The sequence below is a fragment of the Culex pipiens genome, chromosome 1, assembly GCF_016801865.2.
Source record: "Culex pipiens pallens isolate TS chromosome 1, TS_CPP_V2, whole genome shotgun sequence".
Taxonomy (NCBI): Eukaryota; Metazoa; Arthropoda; class Insecta; order Diptera; family Culicidae; genus Culex; species Culex pipiens.
The window spans coordinates 127,479,534-127,495,019 of NC_068937.1; the positions used below are offsets into that span (position 1 = coordinate 127,479,534).

Sequence of the window (15,486 nt, forward strand, 5' to 3'; positions counted from 1 at the left end):
TTGATTCTCATTAGACAATCGAAATTTTCCAGACAGTTTGGAGCAAATCGTCCAATCTTGGCATGACTAATCCGCCATCCAATCCGTGTGCTAATTCTAGCAAAACAATGTCAAAGGGCCGTTGTGGGTTTATAAACAAAGAGTGTATCCCTTTCATGCCAGATGTAAAAATTCTCTAGCGTGAGCAGGACACACTCTTTGTTTACAAACCCACAACGGCCCTTTGGCATTGTTTTGCTTGAATTGACCAATCATGCCGACCTAAACCAACCCTAATAAATTTCTTGCTCCACCGGCATCAAGCTCTCAGTATGCCTTGACAACTCGATCGCAAAATTTGAAGCGATGGCCCTCAAAACGTTAAGGTAGGTCACCTTGAAGATCACCCGAACATTCCAGACTAATTCCCTCCCAACTCCACAGCTTATGCCGCCTGCTGGCCACCGCCAAGCTGGTTATCACCCCAAGCCGCGCCTTCCGCGAGGTCACCGGCGACATCATCGTCCCGGGCCAGGTCAAGGGCATCAGCTACCTGCAGGACTCCCGTCTCAACAAGGGCCTCGCCTTCTCGCTCGAGGAACGTCAAACGCTCGGCGTTCACGGCCTGCTTCCGGCGACGATCCGCACGCTGGACACGCAGGTGCAGCTGTGTCGGACCGTGTTCAGCCGCTTCGAGGACGATCTGAATAGGTACGTGTACCTGATGGACCTGCACGATCGGAACGAGACGTTGTTCTTCAAGCTGGTGGCGGACCACATCGAGCTGATGCTGCCGATCGTGTACACTCCGACGGTGGGGTTGGCCTGCCAGAAGTTTGGATTGATCTACCGGAAGCCAAGGGGGTTATTTGTGACGGTCAACGATCGCGGGCACGTGTACCAGGTGCTAAAGAACTGGCCCGAGTCGGACGTGAGGGCGATCGTGGTGACGGACGGAGAGAGGATCTTGGGGTTGGGTGATTTGGGGGCTTGTGGGATGGGCATTCCGGTGGGGAAGTTGGCGTTGTACACGGCGTTGGCTGGGATTAAGCCGCATCAGTGCCTGCCGGTGACGATTGATGTTGGGACGAACAACGAAGAGTTCCAGAACGACCCGCAGTACATTGGATTGAGGCAGCCACGTGTTCAGGGCGATGAGTATGATGAACTGGTCGACGAGTTCATGAGGGCGGTCGTCAAGCGGTACGGTCAGAATACGTTGATTCAGTTTGAGGATTTTGGAAATCAGAACGCGTTTCGGCTTTTGGACGCGTACCGCGACAAGTACTGCACGTTCAATGACGACATCCAGGGAACGGCTGCAGTAGTGCTGGCTGGGTTGTACGCCTCGGAACGCCTTACCGGGAAGAAGATCGCCGATCATACGTTTGTGTTCTTGGGCGCTGGAGAGGCTGCACTTGGGATTGCGGACCTCGTCATTCAAGCCATGGTCGAGGAGGGTCTTTCAAAGGAGCAAGCGCACGAAAAGGTCTGGATGTTTGACAAGTTGGGACTGCTCGCCAGTGATCGCCCGGAAGGTGATCTTGGTGGACCAAAAAAATCCTTCATCCGTGATCACCAGCCTACCAAAGACTTTGCCAACTTCATCAAAGAAGTCAAGCCGTCCGTCCTAATCGGAGCATCAGCCGCCGCCGGTGCCTTCACCCAAGAAGTCCTCCAAACCATGGCCACTAACAACGCAAACCCGATCATCCTAGCCCTGTCGAACCCAACGGCCAAAGCCGAATGCACCGCTCAGGAAGCATACGAGCAAACCGAAGGCCGCTGCATCTTCGCTTCCGGATCGCCCTTCCCCCCAGTAGAATTCGCCGGCAAGATCCTCGAGCCCGGCCAGGGCAACAACGCGTACATCTTCCCCGGCGTAGCCCTCGGAGTGATCGCATCCGGTGCCCACCACATCCCGCCGGAAATGTTTGTAATCGCGGCAAAAGTTGTCGGTGAGATGACCACGGACGAAGATCTGGACCGCGGTTCGCTCTACCCACCCCTTCGTCGGATTCCGGAATGCTCGCTGGAGATTGCGATTCGGGTGATCGAGTGTGCTTACCAGAGGGGGATCGCGTCGTTCTATCCGGAGCCGGAGGACAAGAGGGAGTTTGTGCGGTCGACGCAGTACTTTGCGCGGTACGAGAGTGCCCTTCCGGTGACGTGGCCATGGGCGGAGCGTAGAAGGGGGGCAGCGTCTGTTATGAAACTAAATTCACCCGCGTGTGGAGGAAAGGCCAGAGGTTGATTTTTTTTTTCTAAAATTTGAATAAATTAAACATTTTGAAAACAAAATAGTATTTTCTTGTTTTACCCTCCTGAGATTTTTACATAAAGAAGAAGTCTTGAGCTTTCAAATGTAACAAAGGGAGCGTTATTACGTACACAGAAAAAAAAAATGATGGTAATATTCATCAGGAAATGGTGACAGATTTTGTGTCAAAAAAATGATTAATTTCACCCCAGATAAATTGATAAATTTTCATCAGTTTTTGATGAATATTCATCAGGTTCACATTTTTACACAATTTTTATGTAATATTACTCAAAAAAAAGAGGAAATATTCAACCTGAGCAACTCTCTACGAAATCGGCCGATTTCGACCATTTTTATTTTTTGTATTTTTTTATTTGACTCAAACTTTTTGTTCAAGTAAATGCTAGAAGTATAAGTAATATTAACCGTTTTGATAAGCTTAAATTTGCTCTTCACAAGTTGCCACGTAAACCAGATGTGCTTGTTGTGAGTGAAACATGGGTTTCCGTTGATTTAGTTCAACTATACGATATTGATGGTTACGAATCAACTTTTTCTTGTCGTAAAGATGGTAGAGGGGGCGGTCTAGCTGTGTTTGTGCTTAAAAAACTCAACTTTTCAATTATCAATAGTTCAGAAATAGTCTCTGCAAATAACTCGATAAATTTCATTCAAATTAAAATTTTTAGTGATAACGATAAATCTCTTCTTGTTTCTTCTTATTATAGGCCACCAGATGATAGTATTTTAACTGATTTTTTCAACCATTTAGAAAGTACATTATCTTCAAGTAACTCATTACACATACTCGTAGGCGACATAAACATAGATACTAAATCCTCTTCTACTAAATTAAACGATTATTTAAATATCTTATCATCATTCGGTTTTTCGATTACTAACACAAACATAACTAGACCATCCAGTAACTCAATTATTGATCATGTAGCATTTAATTATACTGAACATTTTTCAATCATTAATGATACCATCCATAATCCTGACAGTGATCATAATTTTATTGTTACTTTAGTTCCATTTTCTCCTCATTTATTACCAAACACACCTAAATTTAAACAACACATCAATTATTGTAGATTAGAGCAACTTCTTGAACTACGATTTAATCCAACCTACATGGGCAATTATGATGATCCTAATGAATTTTACAATTATTTCCTTTCGACTCTTAACAGAACTTTAACAGAATGCACGACACAAATCGAACTAAAGTCAAAACCATCAGAAATCTGTCCTTGGATGACTGATGGTTTAAAAACTTTGCTGAATTCATCGAAAAATCTAAGAAAAAAAAGAAAGAAGTTTGTTTCACTAGGTAAAAATACTGATAATATTGACATAAAAATACAGAATCTAACTGAAAGAATTCAAAATTATAACGACACATTGAACAAAAAGTACTACATTAACAAATTTGCAAATGCCAAGAACACAAAAGAAATTTGGAATAATATTAATAATGTCTTAGGGCGTAATAAAAAATTCAACTCACCATCTGAAATGACCCAAACTCTTCCTTCTGGCCAACAAGTAAAAATATCAAAAAAACAAGAAATCGTGAACGAATTCAATAAATATTTCACTTCAATTGGAGAACAAATGGCTCAGAAAATTGTAATTAACCCGAATGATGATATAAACAAATTTGAAACGTTGAAACGAAGTCAAAGAACTTTTTTCCTAAATCCTACTAATGAAACTGAAATTGAAAATCTAATTAATTCGTTTAGTAACAATACTGCTAGTGGCTTCGATAAAATTAGTGCTTTCCTTCTTAAAAAGTTAAGTCATGTAGTTTCCCCTATTCTTTCTAATATTTTCAATTTGTGTATGTCTCTAGGCATTTATCCTGATAAATTAAAAATAGCTAGGGTAACCCCAGTTTTTAAAGCAGGTTCCCCTTCATTATTTAACAATTATAGGCCCATCTCTGTTTTGTCTGTCCTCAATAAGATATTTGAAAAAATTCTATTCAATCGCTTAACCATTTTTCTAAATAGTAATAATTTTCTCTGTCCCCAACAATATGGTTTTCGGGAAAAATCATCTACATCGAATGCTGTTATTGACCTCGTAAATAAGATTCAACTTAACTTAGATAATCGCGATGACGTTCTTGGTTTATTTTTAGATTTATCGAAAGCATTTGATACAGTTGATCGAAAAATATTAATAGATAAACTTAGATATGCTGGCGTTCGTGGTATTGCTTTGGATTTATTTACTAGTTATCTTTCTAATCGTGCTCAGTTTGTTTGTATTGATGGAATACATAGCTTGCTAACTTTAGTAAACGTGGGAGTACCTCAAGGCTCTGTGCTTGGTCCATTGTTTTTTATTATATACTTAAATGATTTTTCGTTACTTCCTCTTAAAGGGGACTTGAGGCTCTTTGCAGATGATTCTTCTCTCTTTTATAATAACAAGTCTACTAACATGAATGATCTTAATTTGCGAGACGATCTAACAATAGTAATCGAATACTTTAGATTGAATAAATTAACATTGAATAATAACAAAACGAACATTATAAATATAAAAAATTCTTCACGTTCAATACCCAATAGTTTATCTCTCACCACAAGTAAATTTCCAGATTTAGAAGTAGTCTCAGACACTAAATATTTAGGTATCATTCTAGATAATCGTCTTAATTGGTCAGCACATATCAACGCTCTTATACTAAAACTTCATAAAATCACTGGTATCATCTTTAAAATAAAGCACAAGCTTCCTCAAAAAGTTCTTTTTCTCATCTATCATTCTCTATTTCATTCTATACTTTCCTATGTAACAGCTGTTTGGGGTAATGCATGTGGTCTTCTTATCAATAAACTTCAAGTAGCTCAAAATAGAATCCTAAAAATCATCTTAAATCTTCCTATTCGTAGTCACACAGTCGCTTTGTATGTAAAGAATAATATTTTACCTGTCAGGGGAATATATGTGTTTCAAGTTTGTAGTTTCATTTACCTTTGCTTAAATAATAAAACCCATAGTAATACTAAATTTGTTCGTTCTAACCATCAATATGGTACAAGATATCACGATCTGTTGAATCGTCCTAACGTAACCACAGTACCTGGTGAGCGCAGTATAAATTTCAATGGAGCTCAGCTTTATAATTATTTTAACAATAGATTTGGTAAAAGTTCATCCTTAAATATCTTCAAAAATCAACTAAAGCAGTGTTTGTCCCGACCTGACATCATAGAAAAACTTCTAAAGTCCGTTAATATTTTCGCTTAATTATTTTGTTAGTTAATTCTCCGATTCATTCCCTCGTTTGTATTTGCATCCATCTTGAACACATTTATCTTGGTAGTTTTCTTTTATTTATTTTCAGCCGCTAATCGCCAGAAACCGAACTCCTTAAAAGGTCTACGCCGATGGAGTTCTGGAGCCAGCCGCATCAACTTTGTCGTTACATTTTTATTTAATTTTCAATGACATGTAATCTACTTAATTTGTATTGCACATTGAAAAGAAACAGTTTTTTCAGTCAGCACTTTGCTGGCTTTTTCTGTCAAATAAAACAATCAATCAATCAATCAATCAAACTTTGTGGGGGCCTTCCCTATGACCAAATAAGCTATTTTGTGTCATTGGTTCACCCATACAAGTCTCCATACAATTTTGGCTGCTGTCCATACAAAAATGGTATGTAAATATTCAAACAGCTGTAACTTTTGAGTGAATTTTCTGATCAATTTGGTGTCTTCGGCAAAGTTGTAGGTATTGTTGAGGACAATTGAGAAAAAGTAGGTACACAATGACAAAAAATAGCATATTTGGTCATAGGGAAGGCCCCCACAAAGTTTGAGCCAAATCAAAAAATACTAATAAAAATCATTTCCGGTTTTGGTAGAGAATTGCTCACCTAACTAATTTTCACCATTCCAAAATTCTACTTTTTTCAGTGTAACGAAAAATTTCGGATTTTTGAAATGAGAAAATTCAGGACCACCCTAGGATCAACATGGCCAAAAGACGTAGAACTTCATACTGAACAATAGTTCCTTTGACACCAAAGCTTTTTTTTTTTTGACTAAACACCCGATATTTCCACCAACATATTTCGCAGGGATGGATGTAAAAAGGCCAAAAACATAGTGTAAATAAAAAGTCCGTTCTGCTCGCTTTAGTTATTAAATAACTAAAAAATGACGAATTCCTCGTCACAGTGTCCTGATGGAAACAAATATCGAGCTCGAGTTGTCACTCTCCCTGCACAACATGTTAGCTGTCATCGGGCGATAGGCTTAGACTGTCTAAAAACATTGTTATCTTTTTCGTGAGTAATTCATTTAATTAAAAATCATCGAATAACATGGCAAAACAATACGTTTGAGCATTGAGCCTGTGCTCGAAAATCTTCAAATGTGGCATCCCTGCTTAGACAACCAGTTATAAGTCGCATGGCATGAAAACTATAGCTATAGCTATCGAGAAATTAAAAGTGAGAGTGTGTGCAACATGGAGTTAAACTTTCTGTGAAGTTGCTGTGAAGATTACCACGGCACTTTGAAAAGTTTAACTCCATGTTGCACGCACACACTCTCACTTTTAATTTCTCGATAGAAAGAGAAAGCAGATCTGATGCAAACAAATCAACTTCTATGGCACTCAGAGGTGTAATTGTGTATAGTTAATCTTCGACTAGAAAGTCTCTGGCTTGAATTTAAGATTTAAGGAGATATGTTTTTTTAATATATCACATTTGAACAGTGTTATGTTATGAAAAGCGGCATATTTTTCGAATCATAATAAAACGTCACAATATTTTTAATGTCACAATTTATTTGAGAGTTTTCCTGTATCAACTTTACACAATTCATCAATACAGATATCAGTACGCAGATTGAAACTAAACTTTGCCTTTCTTAAAATTTTAATTCACGAATCTTCCGCTTTGAAACTTGTCAAACGTCCTAATTTTCACCGTCGCTTTTTTTTTAAAGGTGTGACTAACTATTTCTTTGTTTGTGTGTGTCTGTGTGTGTGGTGTAACGATTCTCGATCGTTTGCAGTTGTTTGTGTGTCAGGAACATAACTCATCTAACGCGCTGGCTAAGTGGATCAATTCATCAATCTAAAACACTACAACACGGTACTCTCAACTTATTATCACAAGGAGTTTAGATGGAAATGAAAGCAGCTTTTCGTTTTCCGTGGTGGGAAAGGGGGGGGGCAATTTTTCGCGTAAAATTAAATTCGTCGCTCGGCGCAAATAAATAGGGATTTCGTGTAGATTCCAGGGGGTTTTGTTTTGAGACCGACTGCGGTGGTGAGGAAATAAATACTGGGGTGTTTTGGGACAGGGACAGATCGGCTCAGCTTATGCCTGCAGCTGAGTCGGGTTGATCGAACCGCCGGTGACTTCCTTCTGCGGGGGCCACTTCCAGGTGACGGGCATGGCCGACTCGTAGTTGAAGTTGTACAGGTGCGTCTTGATGTAGGCCAGCTTGTCCTTGGGCTCCGGGTAAGTCGAGGCCAGTCCTGGGAAAATGGAAGACGTATGAGTTGAAATCTAAAGCCACAGATAACTAGCATGTAAAGTTCACTGAAGCTCTATGGAGCTATTTCTTTTCAGATTATTGTAACTGGAAGTGACTGGATAACCCAAAAACATTAGATACTTTTTACAGCCGAATGAAGTTACCTGAAGCTCTACCTCCTCGAACAAGTACCAAATACTCCCCCGTTGAGTATGTTGATCTTCAATTGACTGGTTCCTTAACTTTAGAGTGTCCCACACTAACCTGAAGTTAAATCTTCTCGAAAGACCCCCCATCGGCCCACCCCCAACTTACCCTTCTCATACGCAAACTTGGTCACCCCGACGGCAATCTCCAGCGAGCAGTCCCGGATGGCACCGAGCGGCGGGTACAGCGAGCCCTTGTCCAGGTCCTCCTGCGCGACGTGATCCGCCACGGCCTGGGCCGCGATCAGGAACATGTCCTCCGGGATGTGGTGCGTGCCGGTGGCGATCACCCCGAGTGCGATGCCCGGGAAGATGTACGCGTTGTTGCCCTGGCCGGGCAGGAAAGTCTTGCCGCCGTACTGGACGGGCGGGAAGGGCGAACCGGACGCGAAAATGCAGCGACCCTGGAAGAAGCAGAAGAATACGGTTGGTGAGTTGGGGTGAGGATCGCGATCGTGACGACTTACCTCGGTGTTATCGTACGCGGCCTGGGCAGTGCACTCGGCCTTGGAGGTCGGGTTCGACAGAGCGAAGATGATGGGCCGGTCGTTGTTCTTGCCCATGGCTTGGAGGATTTCCGGGGTGAAGGCACCTCCGGCGGCCGAAGCACCGATCAGCACCGAAGGTTTCACCTCGTTGACGACCTCGGCAAAGTTCTTCATCACTTTGTGCTCCTTGGCGTAGAAGGCTTTGTGGCCACCGAGGCGACCCTCGGGACGGCCCTTGGCCAGCAGACCGTCAATGTCGAACAGCCAGATCTTGTCGCGGGCTTCCTGCAGGGTTAAACCTTCGACCTGCATGGCTTTGCAGACGAGATCAGCAATACCGATCGCGGCTTCACCGGCACCCAAGAACAGGAACGTGTTCTCGGAGATCTTCTTGCCGGTGACGCGCTTCGAAGCCAGCAAACCAGCTACGGCAACCGAGGCCGTTCCCTGGATATCGTCGTTGAACGTGCAGTACGTGTCACGGTACTTGTCCAGGAAGCGGAAAGCGTTGTGGTTACCAAAGTCCTCAAACTGGATCAACGTATTCTGGCCGTATCGCTTGACGACGGCCTCCATGAACTCGTCGATGAAGTCATCGTACTCCTTACCCTGGATGCGGTTGTGGCGAAGGCCGACGTACAGTGGATCCTCGAGCAGAGCGGTGTTGTTCGTGCCGACATCGATCACGATCGGCAAACACTGGTGCGGTGGGATACCGGCCAAGGCAGTGTACAGGGCGAGCTTACCGACCGGAATGCCCATTCCGCAGGCGCCCAGGTCACCCAATCCGAGGATCCGTTCGCCGTCCGTCACCACAATGGCGCGCACGTCCGACTCGGGCCAGTTCCGCAGAACCTCGTAAATGTACCCACGATCGTTGATCGTGACAAACAAACCACGAGGTCGGCGGTAGATCAGCCCAAACTTCTGACAGGCCAACCCCACGGTCGGCGTGTACACGATCGGCATCATCTTCTCCACGTCCTCGGAGATCAGCCGGAAGAACAGCTTCTCGTTACGATCCTGCAGGTCGACCAGGTACAGATACTTGTTGAGATCTTCCTGGTAGCGCGAGATCGAAATCCGGCACAGCTCCAGCTGCTCCTCCTGGTTCTTGAACCGAGCCGGCTGCAGCCCGTGGATGCCCAGCACCTGGCGCTCCTCCAGGGTAAACGCCAAACCCTTGTTCAAGCGCGGGTCACGCAGATGATCGATGCCCATGACCATCGAGGGGCTGATGATGTCCCCGGTCACCTCATGGTACCGGCGCGTCGGCGCAGCCGATGGCGCCGTTGACTTGGGCATTAGACTCTTGGTCGGGGACGCCGTCGCCGCCGAAATGGTCTTCAGGGCGTTGGAAGTGCCGCTCAAGCTGTAACAAAAACAGATTTAACTCCTCATTATCTTCGAGCGATATGTTTTCATTTATCCCATCTAACGCTAACGTTTAAAGTAAAAATTGGTAGGCGGTGGCCAAAACAAACGCTAAATTTAGCGACCATCGCGTCGCCGCCATTATTATCTTAGGTTAGGTTGCTTGGATCGTTTCGTCGATCGCGAGACAAGCACTCTTGGTTGGAGATTTCATATGTTAAAAATAGCGCTGCCGCGCGGCCAACTTTGTTTGCGTGGCTTACTGTGTATCAAGCTAGCAAAAGGGGAAGTTCGAGGTCAGCGATTTGGTTTGACGATAGCCAGAACGGTTGGTTTGGTTCGGCTTCAGTTACGACATCAAACTGGTGCAGACAGCTGATTGCCACTTGTTGAGGATGCTCTATTCGAACTGTTTTGATCATGAAGTGAAAATTGGAAGCTACTCATTTGAAACGTTCAAACTCGCTAATATATTCTCTTTGCTTCATTAAGGTATTCGCAACGCTTGGCAACAGCCCCAACTTTCTTCGATTCCCTTTTGGCGTGGCACGATTTACATTGGATTTACCGTTAATCTGGATGACAGCGGTTAGGGGGCGTTAGCACTGTTGAATCTGGTGAAACTTTGTGTTCAGTGATCCCAGAAGGTTTACTACACTCAGGAATCAAGAAATCTGATATTTTTAAACTTTTAAGGGATTTATAATGGATTTTGATAAAATAAACTGTAACAATACGTGACCGAAGCCTTAATCGACCACCTGGACCAACAGTTGAACTCCAACTGAATCAAAGTCCAAAGAGACCCAACTGTGGTTTGTAATTTGAACCCTGGAACTCGTTTCTTCTGTAAGCTACCTGTACCCATATTGGTCCTACTTGGCGTGAAACGCCAACTCAAATTTGTGAATGTTTTCCTGTTCAGTAACCCTTAAACAACGCCACACGAGCAGGTATTGCGTATCCGTACGCGATACGCATATTCAAAAGTTTTTTTTTACAGCCGCGATTTGGCTATCAAAAGACAAACTAGTGGTGAGGCTTTCAAGGTTTAAGGCAAAAAGGGCTCGTGGAAGATGTGCGAAGACTAGTTTGTCTATGTTTGTGCGAACGAAACTGGTTCTTCAGGGGTGATATGCGAAATCTTTCATCAAATTTAGTAAACCCTGTAAAGAATGAAAGTTTTATTTGGCTCTCAGAATAACAAATTAAATGAGAAACACTAAAAAATTTACAAACACAAATTATCCAAAGATTTGTATGGTACTTCGGATAATCGATTCACGAACATTTTTTTTAATTTTCTTACTTTTAACATGAAATAAGAGTTCTGTCAAGTCAAATTTGATTGGTTGATTGCCTATTGAACTAAAAAAATAAGTTTTATAAATATTTGTATACCGCCATTTTGGCCGCCATCTAGGATTTGAAATTTTTTAATCACTTTAGAGTAGTATAGGGGTCATACTTAAGCTCATCAATCAAAAACAAAGGGAACCAAAAAAATGTGTGATTCGATTATCCGAAGTGAAGGTTTGCCAAGGCCTTCGGATAATCGAGTCTGAACTGTATGTGCCTGACAAAATTTTGAATAAATTCTTGCTAAAAGATTACATAGGAGACCATTTTGCAAAACTATATAATACATTGTAGAAAAAAGCAAAAACTGCTCGAATGGAAATGCTCCAATGAAACGACTGACAGATGTCAGAAGTCTGAATCCTCAGAGCAGTTCACTACGAAATCGACCTTTTTTTAAATTTTTGTATTTTTAAATCTGGCTGAAACTTTTTTGATGCTTTCTGTATGCCAAAAGAAGCCATTTTGCATCATTAGTTTGTCTATATAAATTTCCATTCAAATTTGGCATCTGTCCATACAAAAATGATATACGAAAATTCAAAAATCTGTATATTTTGAAAGAATTTTTTAATCGATTTGGAGTCTTCGGCAAAGTTGCAGGCATGAATTAGGACTACACTGAAAAAAATGATACATGTTAAAAAAAGTTGGTGATTTTTAATTTAACTTTTTGTCACTTAAACTTGATATGCAAAAAACACTATTTTTTATATGTTTTAGGGTACATAAAATGCCAACTTTTCAGGAATTTCCAGTTTTAGTGACAAAAGTAAAATCAAAAATCACCAATTTTTTTTTACCGTGTATCATTTTTTCAGTGTAGTCCTTATCCATACCTACAACTTTGCCGAAGACACCAAATCGATCAAAAAAATGCTTTAAAGGATACAGATTTTTGAATTTTCACATATCAATTTTGTATGGACAACTGCCAAATTTGTATGGAAATTTATATGAACAAACTAATGATGCAAAATGGCTACTTTGGTCATACCGAAGACACCAAAAAAGTTTCAGCCGGATTAAAAAAAATACAAAAAGAAAATCGAATGAGCGAAATCTGAGAGAATTGCTCCTCAGTTAACTGATATTTTGCTTAAATGGCAATGTGGAATTGTATCTACTTCCTACTAAAGTAATCAACACATAAACATGACAAAACTTTACAAGACAAATCTTATTTGATTGATAAATTTCTTTTAGGCAATCATGATTTTCACATTTCTTTAACAAAATGGTACAATACGAAAAGTAGGTAAGAAACTGACAAAGAACTATGGTTGAAACGGAAATTTCTGTCGCAGAACAAAGCAATCGATAATTTAATTTGATATCTGCCAATCCAAATCGCACTGTGCATCGATTCATCTTTTGTCTTCCATAGACCTTCCCCTGCTAAGTGGTCCAATTGACAATCAACAGAGCAGATACCAAATAATAATGGCGACAAAAAAACATCAATCCATCATCATTGTGTCTGGTGCCATTTCCGAAAAATAAGAGTAATATATTACCCAAGCAACCACTACCAACGACCACCGATAACCAGCTCTCAGCTGACCAACCGACCTGTAGCCAGAGAAGCCTGCTTTGTTGACAGCTATTATCACCTTCAGTAGGCGCGCGCGCTCGCATGCTATTCATTAGAGCCGTTGTGATAAGTGATAAGAAGTGTCAAAACACACGACGACGAACGTAAATCCCCATCCCACGCCTGCTGTTTTGTTCTGTTTTTTTCGGTGCGTATGCGCATACGTCACACGTGACGGCAGGCCTTGGAATTTGTTTTTTTTTTTTGGGGAATTTCGAGCGAAAACAAATCAACTTGCTGACATCGACAAAGTGTGCCGCAATGACTGCTAGATTAGCCCTAATTGCATCCTGCGCGATGCAACGCGATATGCCGCGATTATCGCATGCAAAGGCTGTCACTCTCGTGAAGTGGGTCATTCTCGAAGTGGAATTTATTTGTGTACTTTTACTCCATTGAAAATTGCAATGTATACAAACAAGTGTGACACCTTCCCGAGTGCGGTTTGGAGCAGAGGGGAGCCGATTCGCATGCGCTCTCTTTCTCTTCGAGAGGAGTTTCGCTCGCAGTGGGTTTTTTGCTCTTATTCGCTCGAAAAGAAAAAGTCTACCGAACAAACTCTATTACGTCATCCCCTATGTGGGTGACTCGTGTCTGGGAAAGCTCCATTCTTTCCGATTACGGGGGGTCAATTTGGTTACCCATTTTGACACTTTTATGGCCTTCGTTGATGACCTATTCGAGGGGGGTATGGTTAGGTCGTTCACGACTCCAGTAGTTTTCCACTAACACGCACACATCCAAGCAGGCTGCGTACCGAAATTTGATTCCCGAATAGAAAGAAGAAGGTTCAGTGCCAACTCCGATCCCTTCGGGCTTGTTCAAATTTTCGAAGGCCACCTGTCCCAAATAGCAATTAGCTGCCAACTTACATAACCTGTCTCGCTAGCATGGTTGCTATTGTCGTCGTTCCGCAGGTAATCCTTCAAGTTCAAATTTCCCTTGGGTCACTTGGATGCACCACCACGAAATCTTCCTCTTTCACTTCCGCGAAGCGCTTCTTCCAGGAATCAACGCCTACTGCCGTGCCTCGCAAAAACGCCTTTCTCCAGCTCTAGCGCATGGAATGCGTACGAATCCGACCTGCGGGAACCTGCGCCACAGCAATCTTCTTCCCAGGGGGTTCCAAAATTGGACCAATTTGAGAACACACCACACACACACGTCGACGTCGACGACTGCCTTGCTACGGCTACGGCTGCGATTCGTCTGCCAACCCGTTGGAGCAGGATATCTCGGGCAGATGACCAACGTTGGGCGAAAATTCTCGCTCCCTCTCTGCGAGAGAACCTCGCGTTCTCACACGAGTGCGCACCCCTCGCGCTTTTTATCCTCGTGACACACCCCTCGCCACGCTACTTGGCCTTTTAGCGAGAACCGGCTGTCAGCGGATTGTATCAGCTGGTGGTTACACCGACGGTGGGATTCCTACGACCACTCTTTGGTCAAACCCCCAAAAAATTACATTTCTGACAGCCATTCGTTGAAAAACGAAGATTTTTGACAGTCGCCGTTAACTGTCAAACGTCGGATTTCAAAGCTTTCCCACCGCGTAACGTAGCATGCCGCGCGGCACCAAATGTGTTGTTTACATTCGCGTGAAACCGCGGAAGAGTAGAGTAGAGAGAGTAAATCGCTCCCCTTGCGCGAATTTATCCTATAGCGTTTTTATTCGCCGCGGTAGCGCGTGCATTTTTGGCACTTTGGCGAAAACAACAACAAACGGAATCTGACGTTTCGTGCGTGTGCGGTTTGTTTTGACTGGTTGTGGTCATTTTGGAGCCGTCAGCCGCGGTGCGGCCAAGGACAAATCATTTGACCGGGTCGGGCGCACTTATCGGGCCGTTATCGCTCGTTATCTTGTTAATAGTGGGCTGTGACGAGGGGATGGACACTCCTTATTGACATAAAATGAGAAAAAATTGCACTAACTCCTAGCTTGTTAGCAATTTGTTGTTCAAATTTACTTAATTTATGTTGTAATTAAAAGTGTATTATTATTTACAATTTTGATCAACTTAGTCAAGTGTCCTACCCCCCGGTTTCAAAGTATCACGTGAAGCTGTGAATGCGGCAATTGGCGAAAATCTCAGAAGATTGCGCCGCAATTGTTATCACGAAGGCAAGACATGCGATATGTTTGAGTGTTTTGTTTGGTAATCAATAGTTCTGCAGAAGTGTGTTTTTAAAAAGATATTTGTTAAAGTTAAAGTTGAATTTTAGGGTTTTCAGAACCAATCACGAAAATATAAATAAATTGAATTTATTTTGTCCATAAAAGAGAATGTTACTGTTTTGATTTTAAACACTGAGCAATTTGTTTTCAAAGTCAGATTTATAACTCAACTTTAAAAGTAATTCAATCAAGCTGAATCTACAACAACAGATAAGTCTGGTTTCATTCCAGTGGTCTTTTGTTTCCACTTGGCCGTTGAGCTACTTGCTATTCATGATTTTATCAAGTGATGGCTTCTATCCTTGGGGCAGTGATAACAGCAAACACAAGGGTTTAAGGTCTTTCCACAGACAAACAGACCTTATTTTTGTAAAAGTACATTAATCAACAATTTATTGTTAATTTAAATATGTGGGAAGTAATCACAGTTTTTGAAAATGTTCCGTCTGTTGTGTTTTCCGTTTGTTTGTCAGTTGTTTTTCTATCGCAACAAATAAAAAATAAGAATTGACATTGAATTTTCTAAAA

General features: G+C 42.2%; 2 protein-coding genes across 2 annotated transcripts; one reads left to right on the forward strand and one right to left on the reverse strand.

Moving 5' to 3' along the window:
* The first annotated feature begins 241 nt into the window (after positions 1 to 241).
* On the forward strand, positions 242 to 2,266 carry LOC120423353 (NADP-dependent malic enzyme-like). Its single transcript, XM_039587128.2, has 2 exons — positions 242 to 365; positions 424 to 2,266. Exons 1-2 carry the CDS (start codon positions 346 to 348, stop codon positions 2,231 to 2,233), a joined length of 1,830 nt encoding a protein of 609 aa, XP_039443062.1. The 5' UTR covers positions 242 to 345; the 3' UTR covers positions 2,234 to 2,266.
* Positions 2,267 to 7,045: 4,779 nt separating this feature from the next.
* On the reverse strand, positions 7,046 to 14,001 carry LOC120423344 (NADP-dependent malic enzyme). Its single transcript, XM_039587113.2, has 4 exons — positions 13,655 to 14,001; positions 8,435 to 9,827; positions 8,077 to 8,371; positions 7,046 to 7,762 (listed from the first exon to the last, which is right to left on the reverse strand). The coding sequence occupies exons 1-4, from the start codon at positions 13,672 to 13,674 to the stop codon at positions 7,602 to 7,604; spliced, it is 1,869 nt and encodes a 622-aa protein (XP_039443047.1). The 5' UTR covers positions 13,675 to 14,001; the 3' UTR covers positions 7,046 to 7,601.
* Positions 14,002 to 15,486: the final 1,485 nt, after the last annotated feature.